At 41.1% G+C, this 26,944-nt stretch overlaps 2 protein-coding genes and 1 pseudogene across 2 annotated transcripts in view; 2 read left to right on the top strand and 1 right to left on the bottom strand.

Moving 5' to 3' along the window:
* The first annotated feature begins 571 nt into the window (after positions 1-571).
* Positions 572-4,459, top strand: ABHD15 (abhydrolase domain containing 15). Its single transcript, XM_060082245.1, has 2 exons — positions 572-1,452; positions 3,485-4,459. Exons 1-2 carry the CDS (start codon positions 572-574, stop codon positions 4,008-4,010), a joined length of 1,407 nt encoding a protein of 468 aa, XP_059938228.1. The 3' UTR covers positions 4,011-4,459.
* Positions 4,460-11,278: 6,819 nt separating this feature from the next.
* The window catches only part of TAOK1 (TAO kinase 1), a 154,928-nt gene continuing 139,262 nt past the window's right edge, over positions 11,279-26,944 (bottom strand). The window contains exon 20 of the mRNA XM_060082698.1: positions 11,279-20,610. Coding sequence (XP_059938681.1) covers positions 20,149-20,610 — 462 coding nt within the window. The 3' untranslated portion in view covers positions 11,279-20,148. The remainder of the gene's footprint in view (positions 20,611-26,944) is intronic.
* On the top strand, positions 22,599-22,890 carry LOC132479065 (dynein light chain Tctex-type 1-like; annotated as a pseudogene).

A 26,944-nucleotide genomic window follows, 5' to 3' on the forward strand; every position in this document is an offset into this window, starting at 1 on the left:
ACTGCAGCCGCCCCGCGGAAGCCCGGGAGCCCGCGCCGGGAGCTGCGGTTTATTCACTTCTCCCTTTTGCTACTTCTCAACAGCGGCCCCTGAGGGCGCAGCGACGCAGGTCTCCCCGGTAGCTGCACACCCTACACAACACGCGGGACGGAGGGGCGGGGGCAGAGGATTCTGAGACTCATCCCCGTCCCCCAAGCCTCGGTCTCCAAGTCTCCCCGCTTCTCTGCCCCCCACACCCCACTCCTCGGCTTGCTGCCCTCCCCACTCCCTTCCGTCTCGCCGGCGCGTCCTCGCTCCCTCCCCGTGGCCTCCGCTCCTTTCACCTCTTGCTCCTGCTTGTCGCAATCACTGTACAAAGGGCCGTGGGCGGGAGGTGGGGGGCGGGTGAGGGGAGCCGGGACCGAACTGGCTGCCTCTGCGGGGCCGCGGCCAATCCGGAGTGCACCCCCTCCCTCCCCGCGGAAGGGCCCTGGGCAGTCGCCGCGGCCCGGCGGAGCCGCGGCCAGAGCGGGGAGCTCGCCAAGGGGACGTCCCCGCCGCTGCCGCCCGCCGGAGGCTCTCCGGCCTCGCCATGCCGCCGTGGGGCGCCGCCCTCGCCCTGCTCCTGGCCGCGCTCGCCCTGCTTGGCCTGCTCGCCGCGCTGCTGCGGCGCCCCGGGAGGCGCGCCGTCGGAGCGAGGACCCTGCCGGGGGCGCAGGGCCAAGACCACGAGGAGGAGGTGGACGGCGCAGGCCCCGCGGACCAGTTCAGCGACGAGCGTGAGCCTCTGCCCGGCGGGTGCAGGCTCATCTGTAAGCCGTCGGCGCTGGCCCAGTGCCTGCTGCGCGCCTTGCGACGCTCGACAGCGCTGGAGCCGGGCCCGCGCTCCTGGCTCTCCGGGCCCCACCTGCAGACCCTCTGCCATTTCGTGCTGCCGGTGGGGCCGGGGTCCGATCTGGCCCGGGAGTACCTGCAGTTGGCGGACGACGGGCTGGTGGCCCTGGACTGGGTCGTGGGACCTTGCGCCCGGGGCCGCCGGGTCACCAATGCCGGGGGCCTCCCGGCGGTGCTGCTGGTGATCCCCAATGCCTGGGGACGCCTCACCCGCAACGTGCTCGGCCTCTGCCTGCTGGCCCTAGAGCGCGGCTACTACCCGGTCATCTTCCACCGTCGCGGCCACCACGGCTGCCCACTGGTCAGCCCCCGGCTGCAGCCTTTCGGGGACCCGTCTGATCTCAAAGAGGCCATCACTTACATCCGCTTCCGACACCCCGCAGCCCCGCTGTTCGCGGTGAGCGAGGGCTCAGGCTCGGCGCTGCTGCTGTCCTACCTGGGCGAGTGTGGCTCCTCCAGCTACATGACTGGTGCAGCCTGCATCTCGCCGGTGCTATGCTGCCGCGAGTGGTTTGAGGCCGGCCTGCCCTGGCCCTACGAGCGGGGCTTTCTGCTCCACCAGAAGATCGCCCTCAGCAGGTGGGTAACGGAGGCTGCAGACGAGCAATGGGGGGAATAGAGGTTTGGGGCTGAGAAACGGCTCTGCCTGGTTTTGAATCAAACAGGTTTAGAGCAATTTGGGCAAAGTTTTCCTCACACACTTCCTGAAGCGTCCAAGCCCTCTAGTCTGGACAGAATCAGGGAAGCAGGTTTAAAAGCCACAGACAGACTCAGCATCATTAGTTAGAGCAGGGACTCCTGACCTGGGGCCCGCTGGCCTCACCTCAGCCCCACCGTGTCCTAGCAACCTGAGCACCTGCCCCACCCGCCACAAGAGGCAGCACCTGACATCGCTTAGTCCATAGCTTGTCAAATCAGCAAAGAGGGCTCTGGAAGCAATTGTGACTGGTTATCTGTCCAGAATATTTCCTCTGAGCCTGGAGGTGACAGGAATAAGAAATTTGGTGGTATTTGATTTATTAAAATTCTTTAGACCTGACAGGTGTTTTGCATATTCCCAGGTATATACTCAATATTTAATGCAAAAATTTTAAGAGTATTTAAACATTTTTTTTTAATCTCCAAAAAGAAAAGAATCTACCACCAGGGTGACAGGGGAGAATTTTCCACTGAGAAGGCCTGAGTGACATTCCCACAGCAAATAACCAGGCCTCTGCTTACACTGTTGTTTTCCTAGGAGATAGAAGAACGAGGTCAAAGACATGATGGCAGCAGTGTGGTGTGGCAGAAAGAACTGGGATGTGGGGTCAGACCCACTTGGGTTCAAATCCTGAATTTCCAGCAAGTTAGCTAACCCCTTTGAGCCTCACTTCCCTCTTCAGTTAAATGGAGTTTATAATAACCACTTCCCAAGGTGGTTAAAAGCATGAAATAAGATAACGAAAGTAAGGGGCCTGGCACCAATACATGGTGACAATTGTGATTTCTCTTTCTTTCCTTGCCCTATTTTGCCTCCTGTTCTAAGAAGGTCAACCCTGAGCTCAGCAACAGCCCATGTGCTACCATGGCAACCCAGAGCCGCTGGAACAGTCCAGGGGCAAGGTACTTTTACATGGCTTAACTGCCAGTTTCCATCCCCAAATGACCATCCTCAGTGCTGACCCTGGGAACCAGCTGGAGGATAAGGTAAGGGAAGTGGAGAGGAAACCTGGGCCTTTAGGAACTGCCCTGCCCATGGAATTTTGGGATTGCCAACTTGGGGCAAGCCTCTTTGAATGTTTGCAGGAAACACCTATCCAAATTCAGCTGGCTAAGGCTGAATTAATCCAAATAAAGGACTGAGCTGCCCATCCTGGCCTCCTGGTCAGGGTGCCAGGCCCTCTCCAGGGAGGTGGAAACAGCAAAGATGTTCCTCTTTCCCAGAGCAGTTGCTCTCAGGCTCCCATTTGGGACCTCACCCAATTAATTACACTCCCAGTCACTTCCTCCGCCACTCAGCCCTCTCTAGGAATACCTGCCCCACTGATCAAGGACACACTCATTTGTCATCAGCTGGATAGCATATTATCTTTTAAAAAAGCAAACTAATACAACTTAAAGTAAGATGTTAATGTTGGGGGATGTCACTTGCTGGTTTGGATAGTCTGAGCCATTGAGTTCTTCCAAGAGAGGTTCAGGAGGTGACATTTCATAGCAGGCTCCCTACAGAGGGTCAGAAGATGAGGTCTGGAGGAGAGCTGTTGCAATAACTCAGAGGCTGTAAAGTCAAATGCTGCCCCAGGGCTGGGGAGGTAATGCCATGAATGACTGTCCTGGTAGAAACTGTAACACAGGAAGGAGGGAGGAAATACCCTGATTGTTGCCATGCCAGTCCATGTCGCCAGATCTCCCCATTTCCCTCGAGAAGCCAGAAAGATGCATTTTATGTGAAATCTCCTGATTTTAAATGATGGCAATGACATGGAAGTTTTTAAGTACATTCTATGGCCAAAGAAAGCCTCTGTGGTCAGAGTCTGGCCTGTGGGCTGCCACTCTGTAACTTCTGCTGTCAATTTATTTTCCAGTTCTTTCCTCTCTTTCCTTCCTTCCCCATTCAACTTCTTTCTGCCAGGTACGCCACAGCCCTGGAGGACACAGTGGACACTGGAAAACTGTTCAGGAGTCGCTCCCTGCGAGAGTTTGAAGAGACCCTCTTCTGCCACACCAAGAGCTTCCCCATCAGCTGGGACACCTACTGGGACCACAACGACCCCCTCCGGGATGTGGACGAGGCAGCCGTACCTGTGCTATGCATCTGTAGCACCGATGATCCTGTGTGCGGGCCCCCAAACCACTTTCTGCCAACTGAACTCTTTCACAGCAACCCCTACTTCTTCCTCCTGCTCAGCCGCCACGGAGGCCACTGTGGCTTCCTGCGCCAGGAGCCCTTGCCAGCCTGGAGCCACGAGGTCATCTTGGAGTACTTCCGGGCCTTGACTGAGTTCTTCCGAACGGAAGAGAGGATGAAAGGGCTGAGCAGACGCCGAGTTTCTTTCCTAGGGGGCCGGCGTCGCTGGGGAACCGTGCCAAAGCGGGAGGTCTCTCCCTCTTCCAACCTGGAGGAGATCTTTAGCTGGAAGAGATCGTATACAAGGTGAGACCTGACCCAAGAACCCGCCAGCCCTGCGAGGAAGAACAGAGCTGGGCACGGCTGAGTCCTGAAAACGCAGTGAGGACTGAGTGGGGCAGGCGGCTTCAGCTCTTTGCCCCTGATTCAGCCCCTTCTCTCTTAAACTGGTCTGTGGAAAGAGATGGAACTTCCAGCAAGCTAGCGTTCATTTGCCCCTGAGCAGAACTCCTGCCCAGGCCCTGCTCTACACATGCCAACTCATCCTGGTTCAGCAGCTGGGCATTCCCTGTCACGGTCCCCTGTCACTGACTTCATAAGCCAAAGAATATCTCCATGTATGTCCCTGGACTCAAGAGAAAATGCTCACTCACAGCAAAGATACAAAGGAGATGAGTTTTGTGAGCCATTGGGCAGGTCTGTGCCACATAAATAATCAGCTCTGTGACACTGGTTCTCAAGCTGGAGCCACTTGATGTAGTGAGGACAGGATGTTTGTGTCTCGATGCCACTTCCCTCATTTTTTTCTGAGGCTGTGGCGCTCTGCTGACTTCATGTGGTGGCAGATGTGGAAGCAGCTCACAGAGCCAATGCATCTTGCGTTGAGTGTGAGATAGGCCCAGGGGCAGTAAGTGCTGTGCTGAGACGGGGTTGGGGAGGGCAACCAGCTAGAGAGCGTGAACGCCTGCGTCTGGAATACCAAGGGCCAGTCTTTCGGTGGAGTTCTGCAAGTCCTGACTGGGAGTGGGGCTGATCTGGGGCTTCAGCCTAGGACCTCAAGACTCACTAGAGAGATCCCAAGGATGATTTTAGGAAGACGAAATCCTTGCAGGGTCTGCTTGACCATGGCTCAAGGAGCCAGGCTCGCAGACATTCTAGCTGCTCCCTCCAGTACCATTTCGGGGGATTACTCCAGAGAGTCCTAGCCAGAGGTGTTTTCCTCCTGAGATGTGGGCTTTCTCTAAGTGGTAAAAGTATAAACCTCATATCTTAGGTGTTTTTTTGGTTAGTTGCCCTCTTTTCTGACACTACTACTAGCCTTTCCCTCTCCAGACCCTGGAGAGACATCTGGGACCAGAGAAAGCAAACAAAATTTCCAAGAGATTGGCTAGAGCTGACTCAGTGATTTATGAATATTTCACATTACCATGCTTTTTCTGCTCATTCAAAAGGCCATCCATGTAGATGCAGGAAAAGCTTCCTCCTGGATCTGACCACTCAGTGACTGATAGGCTCTTTGGTTTTATGAGGACTAATGCTTAAGATCAGAGTAAAATAAGGCATTGTACAGATTGACCCACACCTTGGTTTGGATTAGGCCATTAAGCAATACAATAGGACATCCAGTTCCTCCCAGAAAAGCTTTGCCCTGAAATTTTAATTGGTCATCAAGAAAGAAGGCACCTGTTTTGACAGGAAGCTCCATACTGGCCTCACAAATAGCAAAACAATTTGAAGAAGGAGAGATGTCTACCAAAAGCCATACCCTAAGGCTTGGTATGAGGAATTTCTGGGGCCATGATTTTAGGTTTGGATAATTTTAGCCCATCCTTGTTTGTCTGGATCAAATAAGAAGAAACTCTGAACTATCCAAGAATCTAAACTGAAATGCAGACAACATTCAATTATCTAAGACACATTATCCTGTCATGAAAAAATTCCTTCCCTCCTTCCCCACTTCTTGTTCCTCCTCCTCTATGTTCCTCATCTAACATTCTCTCACCATTTCTGAGCAGGAGAGATAATAAGGAAGTGAACCCTAAAGAAGCTGTTCTACTTCTGGTTAACGCCTTGGTGTAAGGCTTGGCAAAGAAGAATTACTGACATCTGGCCAGCCCCCTCCCCCAGCATCTGGTACAGTGGGGATTTCAGTTTATTAGGTCTTGCAGTCCCATATGCAGGACCCTAAAATCATTCAGAACTCACTGAAAAATGGGGAGCAGTCCAGTGGTTTTTAACCACCCCCACCCTCACCCCCCAGGATTAAAGGGCCCCTAAGGGCTAAAATCCAGATTGTTTCTCTAGGCCAGATAACCACGGGACTCTGGTTAAGATAATAGCTTTTGGAGAAATCATGGTTCCTTTTTTACAGGAAAGCCAGCTTGTGGGGTGGGGTGGGGGAGGATATATATATATATATATATATATATATATATATATATATATATATATATATATTTTCCAGTTATAGTCTTAAAGCTCTGTGAACAGCAGAACAGCCCTTGTCTCTTGGATCCCCTTGGATCCACAGCCCTAATCACCTAAACCCTAAAGTATTTCTCCTCCATGCCCCTGTGCCAGAGGTACTCATAGCCATTCTCAGGAAGCTACCTCTCTCTCATCTTCTCATCACCATTTGGTGACATCACTGCTTTTCAAGCCATTTTTGCCAAGAAAGCATAGTTCCTGTTCAAGCAGGTTTGGGTGACCCTGTCCTTCAGTCTAACGATGAAGGAATCACCCAAATTGGCTCTGCTTTTGTTAATAGCTAATTATATGAAACCAGATGGAGGAACCCCAGGCACACATTCTGAGAGAATGCATGGCCCTAAAAACAAAGTGACAAATTATGAGTTTGCGGAAGCAAGAAACAAACAACAAAACAAACAAAACCCAAAGAAGTACCACTGAGTTGGGAGTTTTCCAGGTAGCAAGTCTTTGGCAATCCTCTCAGGTCTCATTCACTTGCTTGCCTCCCTTTTGGTCTCTTCATTGTTTATAAACACCTTCCAATGGTAAAGGGGGAAAAGAAAACACAACCCAATTACAATAAAGGAGGCATAATCTCAGACCTGAGTTATCTGTCTCCACCCACTGGATCAGAATGCAGGAAGCAGACAACTGCTTCTCAAGGTTTCCTTGAGTCCTGCTAAGTTCTGACCTCTGATACCAAAGACTGTGCTAAGCTATAACTTAATTCTCTTAAAGATTTAGCATTTTATGTATTTATGCATAGGTTTCCAAGGTGGCTTGGCCAGAGATGACAATAATAAAAAAACACAGCACCAAATCCTCATTTTGAGATGTTATCTCTGTTTTGAGTGAAGATATCCTTGCTAAGACTTGAGTACTGTTAGAAAAGAGGTCTTGACACAGGAAGTGTCATCTTAGCTTTATATATAACCTCAAAACCACCCCAGAGTCAGAAGTTCCTCTGTACTCATCTTCCACCCAGACTGCAGGATCCTTTGTCAGTCAGTCACCCTTAGTAATGCCATGGTTTCTTCCTTTAGAAATGAACTTTAGTATAAAGTTCCCTCCCTGCTTAAACAGGCAGAGATAATTGGCCACTTTGGCAGAACTTGCCAATGATACCAATAATTCAATGATACCAATGATCCTACAGCCAAGCCACAAAAGATGGCATCAGAAACTGTTTTCACTAGTTATGACAGTTTGTAGAGTTAAGATTAAGAAGTTATACCTAGGGAGTGTCCAAGTGCCCAGGGATGGAATGAATGCCTTAGGAAGCAGAAGGTCCCACATCATTGTTGGTATACACAAGCTAGACTGTTCCTAGGCACGTATCATGGAGGGGACATGTGCTGAGAAATAAGGGTGGCCTACATTAGATATAAGGTCTCTTCTCATCTGAGAGTTGGTGACTGGAAACAATGCTAACGAGCTCGGTGGGTTGTAAAGACTTCTGGTTGGTTTATGGGCTTGAGGATCAGATCACAGACCTGATCCAAATTCTGGGAGTTGGGAGATGACATAAAGATTTTAATGAAAATAACCCTACCAAAGCGACCAGAGGATGTTTTAAGACATCTAATAATTATGCTCTGAAGTATCCAGGAAGAGCTAAAAGTTGAGAGGAAAAGTAGAATTTCATTAAACAATAAAAGATATTAACACTTAAAAAACAAATGTCTCTGGCTCCTCCAGCCTTCCTGTGTAATAAGGTATCTTGCTCTAGTGTCTATCACTAGTGAGATTGAAGAAAAAATTCTCTCAGCTTGTTTGCCTCTGAATAATAAATTGCAGTCTCCCTGCAACAATGGAATGTCATTCTTTTTTAAATCTCCATAGACAAATGTGCTGTTTGTCTTCTTAAGTCCTCTATGTACTGAGCTGTGCTTACCTACCTGTGGAGTTAACGAAGCCTCACTGCGCATTCTCTATTTGCTGGTTGTTGCTTCACTGCTATAGATCTAGGCTTGTGTCCCGTAACACTAACCAGCGGAACCTCTGTTTTAATCAACCACCAGGCCTCCTGCTCTGGGCTAATAATTTCCCAGTAGGCTCAAAATTCCCTGATCATCAGTGGTACCTACATAGAGATATTTTCCAGGGGGCAATTAGTAATTTGTGTGTTGGATAGAGCACTGAAATAGTTTGGAGATGTGGGTTCTAGTTTCTACTTCATTTGTGACTCATATGACTTCGGGCAAGTTATGAGTTGTTCCATATGAAAAGACTGAGATTATGAATAGGCCTTAATTAAGGTCTGTTAGGCTATAATGAAACAGTAAGAGCAGATGGATCCCATTCTTCAAGCCCATTTAATTCCTCAACCAGAGCTCAAAGACCTCTATAATGAGGTGGCATCTGCTTTCAGATCAGAGTCTATATTCTGATTCTTGTAAGGCCAAGGATTTCCAGTTATTAATTCCACTGCAAAGTTGGGAAGGGGCTGGAAGAGCAGCACCTTTGAGGCTTACAAACTGGGTGCTGGGTTGCCCAACTGAGGACAAACTCTCCCCACCCCCTTCCCAAACACAACACACATGCTCTCTCTCTTGGATAACCATGATATGGCTAATAGGTTATACATTGATTCATTTGTTCCAGCCAAAAACCATCTGCTTTCCTATTTCTTGTAAGTGATGGTCAGAAGGGATGTGACTTTTAAGATCTCAGTTAGTAGTGACGGGGCTGAAGACCAGAACTCTAAACCACTGCTCTAAATATGCCATAATTTGCCTTTTCCTAGTCAATCACTGGCTAAGATGACAGTAAATAATGCTCATTTTAAACTCCATAATGTAAAGGGTGTTAACAAAAGGAGAAAGAATTTGTCTTCAGAGCTGCTGCACAACTCCTGTGGCGGAGCCAACATGAATCTATAAATGGCACCCCTAAAGTTGTTTATCACACAGCCTGCAATAAACAACACCCTCAGCAGCCTTGCCTCCCTCGTATCCGTAAGAACAAGTATCTGAAAGTATAATTAAAGTCACTAATTGCACATGAAAGAATACTCAACATCATTAACCATTAGAGAAATGCAAATCAAAACTACCATGAGATATCATCTCACACCAGTCAGAATGGCCATCATCAAAAAATCTAGAAACAATAAATGCTGGAGAGGGTGTGGAGAAAAGGGAACACTCTTGCACTGCTGGTGGGAATGTGAATTGGTACAGCCACTATGGAGAACAGTATGGAGGTTCCTTAAAAAACTACAAATAGAACTACCATATGATCCAGCAATCCCACTACTGGGCATATACCCTGAGAAAACCATAATTCAAAAAGAGTCATGTACCAGAATGTTCATTGCAGCTCTATTTACAATAGCCAGGAGATGGAAACAACCTAAGTGTCTTATCATTGGATGAATGGATAAAGAAGATGTGGCACATATATACAATGGAATATTACTCAGCCATAAAAAGAAATGAAATTGAGCTATTTGTAATGAGGTGGATGGACCTAGAGTCTGTCATACAGAGTGAAGTAAGTCAGAAAGAGAAAGACAAATACCGTATGCTAACACATATATATGGAATTTAAGAAAAACATGTCATGAAGAACATAGGGGTAAGACAGGAATAAAGACACAGACCTACTAGAGAATGGACTTGAGGATATGTGGAGGGGGAAGGGTAAGCTGTGACAAAGTGAGAGAGTGGCATGGACATATATACACTACCAAACGTAAAAGAGATAGCTAGTGGGAAGCAGCAGCATAGCACAGGGAGATCAGCTCTGTGCTTTGTGACCACCTAGAAGGGTGGGATAGGGAGGGTGGGAGGGAGAGAGACGCAAGAGGGAAGAGATATGGGAACATATGTATAACTGATTCACTTTGTTATAAAGCAGAAACTAACACACCATTGTAAAGCAATTATACTCCAATAAAAAAAAAGTCACTAATTGCCTAGGACATATATAGGAAAACCCTGGTTTGGCAGCTGGCATCACTGAGATGTAGATGATAGCACTAACTTGCAACCCTGGGGCTGTGGAGCTAGCCAACCACTGTGGTGATTTTTAAATTTATGTTAAATTTTCTTTCATAAAAATTTTTTTTTCTTTTATAGTCAGGTAGGATAGGCTTTAAACCCTAAGCATAACTCAGAGCATCTTTGATGTGTTTAGTCAATGACAGCATTTGTTTTGGGTTGCTGACATGGTAGAAGCACCGAACTCTCCTTCCACTGTAGTTTGAACCGCTCAATTGTGGGGATAAAGCAGAAAGAAATCTTGTTTTTTAAACCCCCTTTCAACTCAACCAAATTCAAGGTGGGATGTTGGGAAATGCTGGAGATAGAACACCTGGAATCAAATCTTGGCTCTGCCACGTAGTTGTTTGACCCAGGCAAATTAAATACTACATAAATGCTAATTAATCTCAAAATAGCTCAGCATCAACATTCTAGGAGTTTAGAAGCTATGTTAAAAAGTTAAAAGTGCCATTTTTTTCTGATAGTCTTCTATTCAATAAAGTAGGTAATCTCAACTATACTTTTTAAAATGACAACACTTAAAACTATTTTCTTATAGAAAAAAACATAAACCCCAGCCCAAGAAACTCCTTCCCTCCAAATTAAGCCTTCTGACAAAGTCATTTTAACAGGACTGGATTAGATACTCTACCCCATTCAGGGCTAAAATGTGATGATTTTCAAATCTGGGAAGACGAACCCAGGTGAAACCACCTTGTGAAGCTTTGTACAAGGTCCAAGAACTGCATACATCTATGTGTCCATGTGTCTGGGAGGAACTGTAGTTACAGAGACCACAACATATGTCTATACAAAACTTAAGAACCTGCAACAAGCCATTAGAACCTAAAGTAGAATCATCTCACATCCACAGCACAGGCCACTTCACTGTCTGGGCACACAGAATTCGAGGCAATTAGTCTAGAGGGTTTTAGTCTACACTGGGGAGCTCATTCTTACCCACATCTTACTCATTTTTGTAACCCCCAACATACAGCACAGTGCCTGAGATTCAGTAATTATCCAGTAAATAGTCACTGAACTGAAATATACTTTATCTTTATGGGAATACAATTACTTAAAAAAACTGAGCAGACACTCTGTGTACTAAAATTACTTTATTACAGTTGATTTTTTTAAACATTTCCTTTGCTATGATACAAAGGATACTTACAAACAAAATATTACATATGACCTTGTTTTCGCTCTTATGTTCTGACAACTTGGTAACAGCTTTAAATGCACAATCTATACAATTAATACAGGTTATATATGAACTATAAGGTATGTTGAACCAGAAGAATACTGACAATATACTGTACAATAAGCCTTACCAATTAGTGCTGCGGACCATTTCTACCAAAAGGAAAATGCACATCTGTACAGTCACCTTTACCAGCTGGTGCTGACAGTGAGGGAGAGGCTTCTTCCCCATTGCAACCCTTGATAAGCCTCCACTGTGGGTGTCTGTTTGGTCCGAAAATTAAGAGGACTGTGTATATTTAAAATTAGTCATCGGTAAAGTGGCAGAACATCACTTTCAACATGATAATCTCTTGCCAAAAAAATCAGTCCTAGTTTTAAAAGACCACAGGTCCTTTGTCCACCATGAAAACCCTACAGGCTCAAGGGCTTTAGGAGATGAGAAGATGAAGGCTGCCAAAAAAGGAGGCAAGAAACCAAGCCAAAATCTAGGTCTTGCAAAATCATCATTTTTTTTCCCTTCACCAAAGGGAACTAGAAATGTACAAATTCATTGATGAACCTCAATGATAACATATCAGTTAGCTGATAACCCTCATTTTATCTGGACCCCTGACTTGTGGGAATAACTGAAAGAGATTGTGAATAATATATACCACTTTTAGAAAAGAACCTCTTGCTTAGTTAAAATATTCCCTTTAGCCACCAAAGCTGGTCCTGGGCTATTACAGGTGTGCATTCATCTCTCAATGGTCTACTCAGAAATGATAAGGTTACAGCTTTTTTTCTTTTCTTTTTTCTTTTTTTAAATAAAAAAGCAATTGACTGAAGCATTTTTCTTTTTTTAGGTAAATAGCAAAAATAAAAATAAAAACCAACCCCGGCATTTGCACAAATAATGCAAATGGAGCGATATGGCCTTTAAGGTAATGGGTTAGTAGAAAGGAAGTGAAGAAAATCCAGAGAAAATGATGTACTGATTTTTCTTTTTAAAAATTTCTACAATACATGTGCAAAAAAATCATGCTGGTTGAGGAAAACAAAAGTAAATGAGTATATAAAACTAAAATCATAAATAATATGTTTGGATGACTGGTAAAAGCAGAAACCAACCTGGGTTACAAAAAGGATTATACATTCAAGATGCTCTTAAACCCAGTGGGATAACTTATGTTAAAACTGTGTTAATAGTTACGTTAAAAATCTCAAGTTTGTTTTTAAATCTTCACAATACAAGCAAAGCTGTTTTAAAATATACACTATACATATTTCTCATAGTCTCTCCAACCTCATTAATGCGCATTAGGCTATCTTTTTCATATACTAAAACAAGGGGGTTTTGAAAGCTAAATTGCTCAGAGTAACTCATCCATTATTTAAATGTTTAAGTTTTAAATGGGTTAAAATTTTTAGCAGACTTAAATAGGATTTAGCAACACAAGTGTTAATGAAAAAAACTCTAAAGCATTTACAAATTATCAGGTTGAAATAGTCTCGGGAACTTATGTGCACTATACTTCAAAATGTTATTTACATCAGACCATCACTTTTGTAAAAATTTCCCTAAAAGAAAAAAAACAAAATAAATTTGGAGAATTAACCCATTCTAACCTAGCAGAGAAGGATCATAAAAGGAGAGGTAAAACAATAACAAAATTATCTCTTAATAGAAACCCCACATACCCCTCTCTACTTGGATTTTACCCTATGAAACCACCTGCAATTCCTAATAGGCTCATTTATCAAGTGGCAAGATAATGTGGTAAAATACCTTGTCAGATAGATTACTGGCCTCGAGTGGACTTCCTAAAAAAAATTTTCCTACCTGTGTCTCCTGCTTGGATTATTTTAGGACACGTGTATGTAATTAATTGGAGGGGCACTCTAAGTAGGCACAACTCCCATTTAATGTGGAATAAAAGGTCTGACATAAAATGCTGTTGGGAAGAAGGGGTGGTGGTTTCTTTGATATTATGAAATGCAAGAAAGCACATTTGGAATAGGCACCAAAAAAGAGCTTTCTGGCAACATACCAGGGGCAGCCAACATCTTTTAATAAACTAAATATACTTGTCTATGACCAAAAAAGGGTTAGAAGGGCTCCAATATTTCCCCCCAGGTTTGATATGTGCCCAATAGTCACATGGCCAGCTGGAATCTGCAAACATTAAGCAGTTCCATCCTTTTAAATCACATAATTCATTCCATGACCATGTGTAATTTATAGAAACAATAATGTTCATGCTGAGGCAATGTATTTGAGGGCTCAGAAAAAGCAAAATGTGCCACTGAGAGAAACCTGTTCCCATACAACTGGTCTTCATGCTTTCAAGTGGCCCAAATATACCCTTGATGCTAAGCCAAGCCATGCAAAAGCAAAGAGTACACACTTTTCATTAACACTGGTATCTCATTTCTAAACTTCACTGACCTCAGAGTTGCCAAAGAAACATGAGTAATGAAGGAATACAAATGAAGGTTCATGGATTTAAAAAAATGCAATTCCCTCATCTATGTTTACCAGCTTTTAATACCTTAGGCTACAAGGCATATCAAGGGATAATGACAAAGGAATACATGTAATTCTGGAAATAGGAAAATGCTCCAGAAATGGGATCAATGTGCCAGTAATAAGCATAGTTCATTTCATTTGAAAATTCAGCAAGAGCCCAATAAACAATTCCAAGCCATAATGTTATCACCTGCATAATTTACATAAACATTAAAACCCTTGCACTTTATAGACAAAACACACTTCTGTAAACATGGCCACTGGGGGAGGGAGGTTCCCTACCTCATTCATGATTGAGGACATGTAATCATTGTATTAAATAAAATGACTTTGCTTCAAAAGATTTTAAACCTGACCAATGGTTGAGCTTAATTTCTCCCTGTTTAACAACACTGAAGTATTAATTCTAAAAATGTTACCTAGGATGGTTTCAGGGTTAGATGCTAGGACCACAACTGGCAATGACAGCAACTCCTCTCTAGCTGGCACAGACTTATAAACTTTAGTACAAAAACAAAAAAATACAGAAACTAGGTCAATTTGTTAGCTAAATATTTACAGATAATTACATGATTTCTTCACTCACAATTGCTAAAAACTATGAGTGAAAAGGAAACTGTGCAGGTTGAATTACCCGTAATTTAGGGGGAATTCTGGGGTATCAAGATACCCTTTTCATTCATTCACAAGTCTCATCTTCTACTTTTTCATGGCAAACTACCTACAGATGTCCAGATTAGTATATCCAATGGGCATCCTGTTTCAGAGAGGATTAACCTTTTTCTCTATTTAAAGAAGACTCTCTTGTACATTTAAAAACAAAACAAACCCAACACAATCAAACAGATACACACACACACACACACACACACACAAAGCTCTGAAACTTCAAAAAGTTTTGATTGCTGGGTAACAGTTAACAGTGATGGTGACATAGTAAATGGCTCCCCAGTTTTAATTCTCTGCCTTTATTTTCTTGAAAGGATATCTATTTTGGGGTGGGTGAGAGGGAAGTGCAAGTTTAAGAAACCCACAACAGGCAGATAAGGTGCATGCTAATTTACGTATTTCTTATGATCTGAAGACCACCATTAGGCCAAATAGATTCTCCTCCCTTGCATGAGTGAAATTTTGGAAATCTGAATATAAACAAGGGAAGAATTAGTTAATGTGACTTTAAAAGGGGCTACCAGAATTCAGTAGAAAATATAAATGCACAATAAAGAGTTCTCAGCTTCACTTTCTTTTTCTAGACAGTGTTTAATAAAACTTCTTTACAAATTAAGTCACTTCCAATGTAGACTTACTGTAGTGATTTAATAAAAGTGCAGACAACATAACCAGACACACAGCAAAATAGACTTCAATCAGTAGTCCTTGCATACAAGAGGCAAGTCTGCTAAGTGTACAGCACACTCTTCATCCTTTAAGGAATCTGAGGATGGAAAATTTCCAGTTCGTAACAACTAAGAGTGAGTGCCTTTTAATAGGCAATGCTACAACCTGGTTGGGGGGCACTATCATGATAGAGGAGGGAAAACAGAGAATTTGTTTTTTAATAAGGATCTGTATTTTGGTAAGCAGCTCCAAGATGACAGCCCAAGTTTTAGATTTGTTCCTTAGAGAAAGCAGTTTTCTAAGAAATAAGAGCCTCCTCTTCCATCATTATAGGAGATTCACACTTATACACCTTAAATATATTATTTTCTGACTGGAATATACACTAGACACTTCACATTGTGAGCATGGAACAAAACGCAGGGCCATATAAACTTCTTAGGAAAGGGCTGCAGTGTTGGGCCAAATCTGTGCTTGAAACGTAGTGCCTCCAAAGGGGTGGAAGGTGCATGAAGAACTTACTATTAGCAAGCAAGAAGAGGCAGCTAAAAGGAGAAAGCCCCTTGCCAATACCAAATCCTTCTCTCCCAGTGGCCATTTCCTGTTGATTTTATAGTTTAGGAGAACCTTAGATGCTTTAGCGGTAATTCCTTTCTCGGATGTTTTGGTCCTTAGCAAAATTTATAATTATTATTATAAATGGAGTAAAAAGGGTAAGAGGATCAATGGCACCACTACTAAGAAATATGTATGGAGTGCACATGAAGATTATGTGACTTATTGGTTCTTTTATCTTTGCAGAGGAATCACCACCAGTGTTTTTAGTTTCCATGGTTCATTTCTCTCTGCATCACCTATCTTTCATTGCATCATGACACAAACTCACAGAAACACTAACTGGCTCCTTCCCCAGCACTATTTTACTGCATTGCAACTTATGGTTCCACATTTTACTTAACTTTCTTTCCACCCACTCAAGTGCTAAGAGGGGATTAAAATAGAAAAGATTGCATCTAATGACCACCTTCTCATAAATATCAACCCAGAGTACTCATTGTTAAGAAACACATGCATTCTTGCCTTAACTGAGGACTAAAATAATGAAACAAAATAACAGAACCTTAAGTGCCCTGATGGAAATGTACAGTATGAATTATATTCATCAATCTATACACACATATAGACACTCATATGTATATACAATATATACATACAAATGATAATAGCTATACCAAAAATGTGCATATTTAACACAGTTTTTAAAAGCCAGTAGATTATGGTATAATACAATTTATTTCCACTAGTGAATGGCACAAATGGAGAAATGCAAAGGAGGTGTTTCAAGTACAATAAAGTCATTTTTCACAGGTGAAAATAAACAGTATTATTCCAGTGTCCAACACAATGTATTCTATAAAAGTTTAAAATGCCAGACATTTAGTTAAAGAAGTAGAAAGCTACTAAAGTCTGCCTTAGGGTCTGAAAAAGACACTCATAGCGTTTTCAATTTTTGAAAAGGGGGTGAGGAAAAATAGGTGGGAGTGGGAGAGAGTCAAGGACAGTTTCTTTAGTGTACTGAATGGTGTTTACCTGATGTCTAGGCAACTGAAAATCGTAATGACTATGTTAAAAAGTTCAACTTACCAATAAATCCTTGGCCTAGAGTACCAAGCATATCATATCTGTGGGTGTGGCTTCAAATGCAGGACTACTCATCTCTAGGCACAGAAATGACTAAAAAGAATGGCAGCTCTGAATAAAACTGATAAAAACATATTTTCCAACTAACTTTATCTATATAATGAAAATACTTTGATACTTTAATTCGGGGTTAGAGCTGACTTTAATAAGGGAAAAAATATGTGCAAAAGGAAGGGAACCCCATTAGGAACAATATCTTTCAAGGTATGAGGTTTTGCATTTTTCTAATGCTAACTTAAAAAAGGGAGAGACAGTGAACACAAGAAACTTTTACTGCCAAGCTCTGGATACCAGACATAGCATTTACGACTTTCTGATATGCTGGACAAATATCCCATACTTTTTATTTTCTTAAACACATATATATCGAGTGAACACCAACAATGGGGAAGAGGTAGTAGGAATCTGATCAAATGTTGACGTCTGTACACTGATTCAGAAAGTGCCTGCTTCTTTCTTCAGAATCTCTCAAAATCTTTCAAATGTTCCTGCTACAAGCTTTACTCTTTGATAATTCCTACCATGTATGATATTCCTCAGAAGTCAGATCTTGCAAACACACACAAATCAATTAAGTTGAACCATTTTTGCAAACTATATATATTTTAATTAAAATGAACTTAATGGAATAATCCAGGTATAGTCATGACCTACATGTAAAACTGGTTGCCACACAATTAAATCAGATACAAAGACCTACTGGATAGACATTTGGAGTCAGTATTCAATCACAATTTTACAAGTACATATGATCTGCATGAACTCAATAACTCAATCTGACTAATTTAAGTCCACAAGTGGACTTTAACATGTATTATTGGTAGTATTTTTTATTTTAAAGAGTTTTGTATGTAAAACTGAGCTGTACTCCTATTCCACCCCTCCAGTAGTACAGAGGGGTCAGATCTAATAAGAATTTTTTTTAAAGGTATCAAATTCATTATATTTTTGGACATTAATTTTAAAGCTCTCTCCTATCATTTTCCTCCAAATAGGTAAATATCTCCATTTGTTTGAAATACTGTATAATAGGTGATTGCAAAATGACAGAAAATTAAAAGCTCCTTTCATTAGACAGACAAGAAGTACATGTCACGTTCACCTAAAAACTGGTGATCTCAAGCATGGCCAAGAGGACAATGTACCGGAGTGCTACCTGAAACACTGCCTAAAACTGTGTGTGAATTCTACTGTGATCTTGGTTTTTAAAAGATTTACATTAAAATATTAATTTTTCTTCTAGTTACCTTTAAATGAATGCCAGAAACTCCTAAAGGGGAGGATTCATGGAGATTAGACTGATATACCTGGGGAAGACTTAAATTTGGTTGAGAAAGCCAATATTTCAACAATTATAGATTACTGTTTGGTCATTAGCCTGGTCTAGGTGAAGAGTATCATTGAGAGGGACTCAGAAAATTCTACCTTGGAGTCCTCTGACTATGACGAAAAGCAGGATCCAGAGTCAGCAGCAAGGGTTCTTCAAGACAAGGGAGGGGTCAAGACAACTTGTAAGAAACTCTGATTTATCACTGAAAAGAAAGTTTTTTTCCTTCAAGTCATACTCAAAGCTTCCTACCCACCTTCAACTCTATTTCCACACTAGCAGTGGAATACCAAGTAACATCTAACTTTCAGCATTGGGTTGATCCTTCATTGCAAAACAAAACAGAACAGAACAAAACAAAACAAAACACGCCCCTCTGTGGGAAAAAAAAAAAGTTAGCGTTTGTCAAGAGATTCCCTGACCACTATAACTTACTTTACTTTTTTTTTTTTTTAATTTGCCAAACTTGCTAGTTCCTTTTCAGTAGTACTTTAGCACTGAGGCTAGAGACTTCTGGAAGTGGTGTTTCCTGTTGTGTGATGTTAACATGATGCCAAATGGTCACTAAGTCTCAAGGAACTAGAAGTTTGTAAAGTATTGCAGCAACAAAAACAGCAATTAAAAAAAAAAGAAAAAAAAAAAAAAAGAGGACCTGCACATGCAGCAAAATCTACAGTGGTGATGAGGATTAGTCAGCAGCTGGTAAAGTCATTGGCTCAGTGACTCCTGGTTCACTATGGCAGCTAAGCATTTAAATAATTGGCTATTCTACTTGTAAACAGGAAATCCCATAAGCCAAAAGGGGTAATCAAATTATGTCTATGTAGTGTGGTGAGAATTCCAATAGATGGCAGTTTGCAAATATGGCATCATTCAAAACTCTCTGGCATTTGATTTGTATTGGCTATATGTTCTTTGTTTTTGTACAAAGTAAAAGTACTGTTTGGGGTCTTGGGAGTTATAGAGCTTAGCTAGGATAAGATATCACAGTATAAGCAACAAAACGTCAGGATATAGAGGCTTCATCTCCTCACTATGCTGCTGAACATACCCACCATATGAACGTTCAGGGGCCTCTCTCACCCTTCTGGTCTTCCCCTTTAAAGGCTCACAGGCTCGTTGATACAATTCCCACACAACTTGTGATCTCCTTACACCTCCATCTCACCATGCCACAAAAAAGGCACAATTGAATGGAAAAAAATAAAATAAAAAAGAATCACTGACGTATCTATGCAGCATTCAGAAAAAGAACTAAATTGTTTTCTACTCTCTGAAAAAGTCAATGGAACCCTTTAGTGTTCATGGATTTCCACGTTCTTTTTCACTCCAAATGAGGCTGAGAAGTCAGACCAATTTAATAAAGAAAATACATTGGTGAGGGGACACAGATGTGTTTCCATAATAACTTGTTTCAGCATATGCTGCCTGCTGTGAGTAGCTTATAAGAATTTGGGGTATGGAGAAAGGCTTTAGATTTTTTCATGACCTTCTTAGGATATAATTGCCCCAAAGTGATGACTCAGGACATATTGCTGCATTCTATTTTTGCAGTGTTCAGAAAATACCCCCTAACTAGCCAATTTCTTGTAACCACATGCTTGAGATGCGTGTGTGTGTGTGTGTGTGTGTGTGTGTGTATATGTATACACACATACATATCTATTCCCCTTTTCAAAATTTCTCCGAAAGTTAAAAAACAAAAACAAAAAAACAAAACCCGGCAGCCAAATACTATGACATCTCAATTAGTAAACACAAAACAGAACGCTTTACAAAAATGAATAAAATATACCATATGCACTCAGCTTCCACACTGTAGTACCCAAGTGAGGAGGCTGCTGTGACGATGTCTGTAGGCAGTTTCTTTTGGCAGACAGCTCCAGCGGAATTGCCACTCTCAATTATTAAGTTAGGTATAAGACATGTGTGACCCATTGGATATTTGTGAAGTGACACTCGTGCTTCTGCTCATGCCCTGCTCCGTCCGTCCCCCAGAAGCTGTCCGCCTTAGAGCCTGAGGGCTATTGCGGACTCCCATACCGCTACCTCGAGGTACCCCTTGCATTGGCCCTGAGGGGTGACCCCATGGCTGGGGTCCACCTTGCATTGGATGGCCCCAAGCCTGTGGTGGGCCACCCATGGGATGACCCCAGTGAGGTCCTGGACCCCCAGTAGGATTGTGAGACCAACCAGAAGCTCCCGGGTAGCTGTGGCTGAATGCCTCAGGGGAGAGATTAGAAAGGACCATGTTACTAAAACCTAGTCTCATGCTTTCAGAGTCAAAGGCTTCAATTTCTCTGGCTTGACGTTCCAGCAGGCTTCGTATTCGTTCTGTGCGTTCATTCTGCAAAGCCAACATTTCTTCTTCAATCTGATGGGGGTTAGGAGGAGAGAAGCAAAAAGAAAGCTGATTTATTTTTTAAAATCTACAAACTAAGGAAGTGATAATTACTCAGCTTTGAAGTGAATCATAAAAAAGTTCCCTCTGGCTATTTTATGGATGTACATTCAAAAATCAAAGAGATGTACTGTACAAATAATCTGTAATTTATATTTCTAAAATGTGTAAAATCAAGTTCTTAAAAGCAAAGGCAATAACCTCTACTGAAATAATAAATCAAGGCAATTATCATCAATGGCTACTAAATCATTAGGTAAAACACTGAATTAAAAAAAAAGTGGGTGAAGGGAAACTAGCTTCATCAGACACACCAAAATCTCACTCTAATAAAATAAATGTGGGGGACTTCCCTGGTGGTGCAGTGGTTAAGAATCCATCTGCCAATGCAGGGGACATGGGTTTGATACTTGGTCCGGGAAGATCCCACATGCTGCGAAGCAACTAAGCCTGTGCACAACAGCTGAGCCTGCACTCTAGAGCCCCAAAGCCACAACTACTGAAGCTGGCGTGCCTAGAGCCCGTCCTCCGAAACAAGAGAAGCCACCATAATGAGAAGCACACACACCAGAACAAAGAGTAGCCCCCGCTCGCCGCAACTAGAGAAAGCCTGCGCACAGCAACGAAGACCCAACGCAGCCAAAACTAAATAAATAATTAAATAAATAAGATTAAAAAATAAAATAAATGTGGTATTGGTGCAGGGACAGACTATTAGTGAAACAGAAATAGAATAAAGATCTCAATTTGTAGGTTTTTAAAGCAGGACAAAAGCATTAATTAATTAATTCAATGGGGGAAAAGATGGATTCTTAAACAAATGACAGAGGCCCAACTGGCCAACCATCTGGAAGGGAATAAAAATGGAACCCCATCTTATACCACATTCCAGATAGACCAAAGCCTTAAGTGAAAAGCAAACAAACAAAAACTAAAATTTTCATTAAAAAGTTAGTTTCTAGGGCTCCCCTGGTGGTGCAGTGGTTTAGAGTCCGCCTGCCGATGCAGGGGACACGGGTTTGTGCCCCTGTCCGGGAAGATCCCACATGCCGCAGAGCGGCTGGGCCCGTGAGCCATGGCCGCTGAGCCTGTGCGTCCGGAGCCTGTGCTCCGCAACGGGAGAGGCCACAACAGTGAGAGGCCCGCGTACCGTGCAAAAAAAAAAAAAAAAAGTTAGTTTCTATATACCTAGAAATTAGTGGTTGGGTAACCATCATCATCAGTTCTGGAAAACTGGAAGGTATTACAAATAAATGTAGTTGACTATACATATATTTTTTAAAATGTAAAGCAATTCATAATAAAGTCAAGAGACAACGAAAAAAAAGTTGATGGAGAACTTTTTTATGACTGATCAAATTGATAACTGCCTAAACCCACTGATCAATATTAATGTCACTTAAAAGGGGGACAGCTAGACATTATGTATCTCTTGATGTGATGCAAAAGGAAGTACACAGTAACCCTCATGAAAATTCCTTGCAAAAATTAAAAATTGAATCTAAATATAATCATGCCTCTGGATCTCATTACCAGTTTATGTAGGAAATATGAAGTAAAAAAGAGAATACATTAAATGACACCATGAGGACGCAATCAGCCAAATACAGATTTTGAGAACTCCTACAGAACAAATGATCCAATCCAAATGGGGGGAAAAAAAGTGTAGGGGAGAGGGCCCTATTATAGACTAATTAACTTAAAAGACAATTAACCAAAGCAATGTCTGGACCTTGTTTGGGCCCCAATCCAAATAAGCCAAATTAAAGAAGACATTTCTGAGATAAAAGGAGAAATTCAGGCATGGACTGAGTATGAGGTAATATTTAAATTTTATTATCAATTTTGTTAAATATTATGATGGACTTATGATTATATTAAAGTAAAAAAGTCCTTATCTATATTTAGGGGTGAAATGATGCTATACTAGAATTTGCTTTAAAATATCCCAGACAGGAGGCAGAGGCAAGGCGCCGAAGGAAAGATGGAAGACTACCAGGCTACCAAGGAGACTGCTTTTGTTGTTGGTGAAGTGAGCAACATTGTAAAAGAGGCCATAGAAAGAGCCATTGGTGACAATGCCTATCAGCACAGCAAAGTGAATCAGTGGACCACAAACGTAGTGGAGCAAACCCTAAGCCAACTCACCAAGCTGGGGAAACCATTTAAATACATTGTGACCCGTGTAATCATGCAGAAGAACAGAGCGGGATTATACACGGCAAGTTCCTGCTTCTGGGACAGCTCTACTGATGGGAGCTGCGCTGTGCGATGGGAGAACAAGACCATGTACTACATTATCAGCGCCTTTGGGCTGTCCATTTGACTACCTCGTCCAGCCTCTGATTTTCTCCTTTTGTCCCAACGTTTCTCTACCATCTTCTAATCACCAGCCATCTAGTCAGTGATCACCTGTCTCACTCTCTTTAAGTGTGTTTTTGTGGCACTCTCAAAATGTAGAGAAAAAAAACAAATAACCACACTGTTCCGTGACCTGCACATCCTAAGTCAGAGGAGTCATCACTGAAGGTAGTCAGGAGCCTGTCCTGACACTTGTCTTAACTTTGAATGTTTCTTTTCAAAGGTGCTAAAAAGCCGAAATCTGCTAAGTGTGAAACTTCCTCTACTCTCTGAAATGATTCAAATACACTAATTTTCCATACTTTGTACTTTTGTTAGAATAATACATTATTCCAATTTAAAAAATATATATATATCCCAGATATTGTTTCCCCCAAGAGTGTGTGTGTGTGTATGTATATGTGTGTGTGTATGTAGCGGGGGGAATAGATAAGAAAAAATTAGCAAAATACTGATAACTGTTGAAGCTGGGTGATGAGTACTTGGAATTTCATTGTACTAATTCTTCCTACTTTTGTATATGTTTGAAAATTTCCATGAAAAAAAGTTTTTAAAAGTTAGGAAAAAAGAGAATTTGTACAGGAGCATTAAATAATCATGTTTCAAGATATTTGAGAACTTAAGCCAATAGTCATATTGCTATCTGTAGAAATCTAGCTCGATAAATGTTTACTTTCTATGTGTCATTTTTAAGTGCCCTTAAAAAAAAAACACAGTTTAGCATGGGAAACACAGGCAAATAAAAATTACAACAGAATATGATAAGACGTAATAATAGATTTATAAAGTATAGCAGAAATACTAAGGGACGGAGTGATTCACTCTACAGGAGAAGGAGACTAGGGCAAAGAAGTCTTCTAGAGGAGGTGGTAGAGACTGGATTCTGAAGGAAGAATACAACTTTACCAGGAAGACAAGCGGAGGGGAAAATATTTTCAGCAGAGAGAACATGTGCAAAGACACGGACAAATGGTAAAAATAAGAAGTGTTTGGAGAATTACAGATCGGCCAGATGGACTCCAGTAAGAAGAGTTTGAAAATTATCGAAAGTTCTAAATACTAGTGTTACAAAGATTTAGAGAGGGTCATTCATTTGAAGATTGAAGGAGAACTTAGATTAAACATGAATGCTTCCTGTGAGGTAAAGACATCAAATTGTTAACTGTGGTGATTCCTGAGTGGAAGGATTAAGGACATTTCTGTTTCTCTATATTTGCCAGGTTTTAAAAAATGATTGTGTATTTATAAAATAATTTTCCCATTCTTTTAGTATCTATATATAAAATACCCAATTCTTTGGAATTAAACTTATTTATCTCTAAGGATTCAGAGAACTTCAAATTTTTAAAGTATTTTATATGTAAAAAATTTTTAAATCCATTTACTTAAAAGCACTTATTTTAATTTGAAGGATCTAATAAATGATGGGAAAGCACTTAGCATGTAACTGATCTGAATTCCTTGCATATAATCTGAAGGAAACTCATGATAAAAATATTAAACACATTAATGCTTATGAACCTTTTATCCAGTAAGTATTGCTTCAATTTTGTTTGCTGATTAGTTTTGCCATTCAAGAAACTCAGAACATTTTTCAATTAAACAAAAATAAAACCTAAGATTTGTGATAGGTTACATTAATCCCCATTTCTTTTAAAACATGTTATTTATTACTGCAAATTAGAAAGGTGGTTTCACTGGGTAGATAAAAGTTACCATACTTAAGACTTTTGAGAGGCTCTCCCGACCTATCTTCTTTGAAATCAAATGTGATATTTTTGTGTGAATATTTTCAGTTCCACAAAGAAAGATCCTGTAAGACATTCCAGTCGTCAATTCTCACTTAAAAACTACCAACCATGTTTGTTGATACTAAGTGAAATACTGAAAGAAAATTAATTGAAATGATAAAACTAAAAAATGAAAACATTTATACTTTTGGAAATACTGCCACTTTTCATGCACATATAAAATTCACAGGGAATCAACTAGGCGCCAATAAAAAAATTTTTTTTAATTCATAGGGAATTTAACATTTATAGTTATGTTGTCATTTTGCTGAAAATTTTAATGTAAATGAAATATGAGAAAAGTCATAAAAGGACCTTATGTGAGTCAAGTGAGGCTTACTTTTACTTTGTTGGTGCCTCAACCTACAGGAACAACTCTTGGTTCATTTCGAGATTAAAGCAAACTTCAAAGAGAACTATTCATCATGAAACAAGTAATATTCACTCTGGTTCCAGCTCTATTTATTTTCAGATTACTGTTTCTCATCTGTACAACCAGTAAGTGCCAAGTGCAGAAAATACAGCAGTTAAGATTTTTCAAAGTTTCTGTAGAGAGGATACCTGGGTTTGGTAGCTGCCAACTGACCCCAAACTGCTTTACATGCATGTCACTTGAAATGTAAATATTAGCCCTAGTAGCAACTCAAAGCACTACAGATTCATCACCCTACTGTTCCTTTATTATTTGTCATACTAAATAATCTTATGTATTTTCCCTTATCAAAGTAATATAAACTGCATTAAAAAAGTAAAATATAGGGAATTCCCTGGCAGTCCACTGGTTAGGACTCTGTGCTTCCACTGCAGGGGGCACGGGTTCATCCCTGGTCAGGGAAGTAAGATCCTGCATACGCGTGGTACAGTCCCCACCAAAAAAGTAAAATAGAAAAACCATTCTATCATGTTAATATAGCCACTACTAGCATTACTTCAATTCACTTTAAGTGTGATTGGTCTTTTTTTATTTTATTCAACACATCATAAGCATTTTCTATATTAATACTGTCTTTGTAGCCATCATTTAAATGGTTGAATAAGATTTTATTAAGTGCCTTGGCCATAATTACTTAATTATATCTCTATCTTAGATGGCTATGTATTTTAAACCATTATAAACTATGCTATAATTACCATACTTAGCATCTTGTTTTTCCTATATTTGGATTTCCTTAGAATAAATTCTCAAACACTTAACATTCCCAAAGTACAATATATACTTCCAGAGGGAAGAGATATGGGGACATATGTATATGTATAACTGATTCACTTTGTTATAAAGCAGAAACTAACACACCACTGTAAAGCAATTATACTCCAATAAAGATGTTAAATATATATATATATATATATATATATATATATATATACACACTTCCAAATTGCTTTGCAAAAAGCATTAACAATATATGAGAGTGCCACTGCACCTTCACCAATGTGTATCAGTTTTATGCCCATATTTTACTAGGCTCTGTAGAACATACAGGCTTGGTTCATACAGTGAAATAAGATTGTACCTAAGACACTAATCAGCACTAACTCTGAACCACTAGGTGGAGCTAAAAATACAAATACACAGTCCTACCCCAGTATCCTTGGGGGAAGGGTTCCAGGACCGTTCCTCAGATACCAAAATCTGAGGATGCTCAAGTCCCTTATCTAAAATAGTGTAGTGTTTGCATAAAGGCCACACAGATACTTTCATACTTTAAATCACCTCTAGATTACTTACAATACTCTATACAGTGTAAATACTCTGTAACTAGTTGCTGGGGGCATGCAGCAAATGGCAGTTTTGCTTTTTGGAACTTTCTGGAATTTTCTTTCCCCCGAATACTTTCAATCAGAGGTTAGTTGAATCCATGGATGCAGAACCCACAGGTATGAGAGGGCTGACTGAAAATAGTACTAATATTTCTCTCACAACACTATAGGGAGTTTTCATTTTAGTGATAATTTTATGAAGCATAAGAGACAGAACTTTATGTTGAATTTTAATAAGCAAGTTGGAATCAGACAGATTTATGAAATCTGTACATGGGACAAACTAGATTTTTCTCAAAATTTATATGTGTTTATATCTTTCCCATCTTGAATGAGAAACATAAGTGAGATAATTTTTAGAGGCAAGTACCTCTTGAAGAAGCCAGTAATGAGAG

This window comes from Mesoplodon densirostris, chromosome 18 (assembly GCF_025265405.1).
Source record: "Mesoplodon densirostris isolate mMesDen1 chromosome 18, mMesDen1 primary haplotype, whole genome shotgun sequence".
NCBI lineage: Eukaryota > Metazoa > Chordata > Mammalia > Artiodactyla > Ziphiidae > Mesoplodon > Mesoplodon densirostris.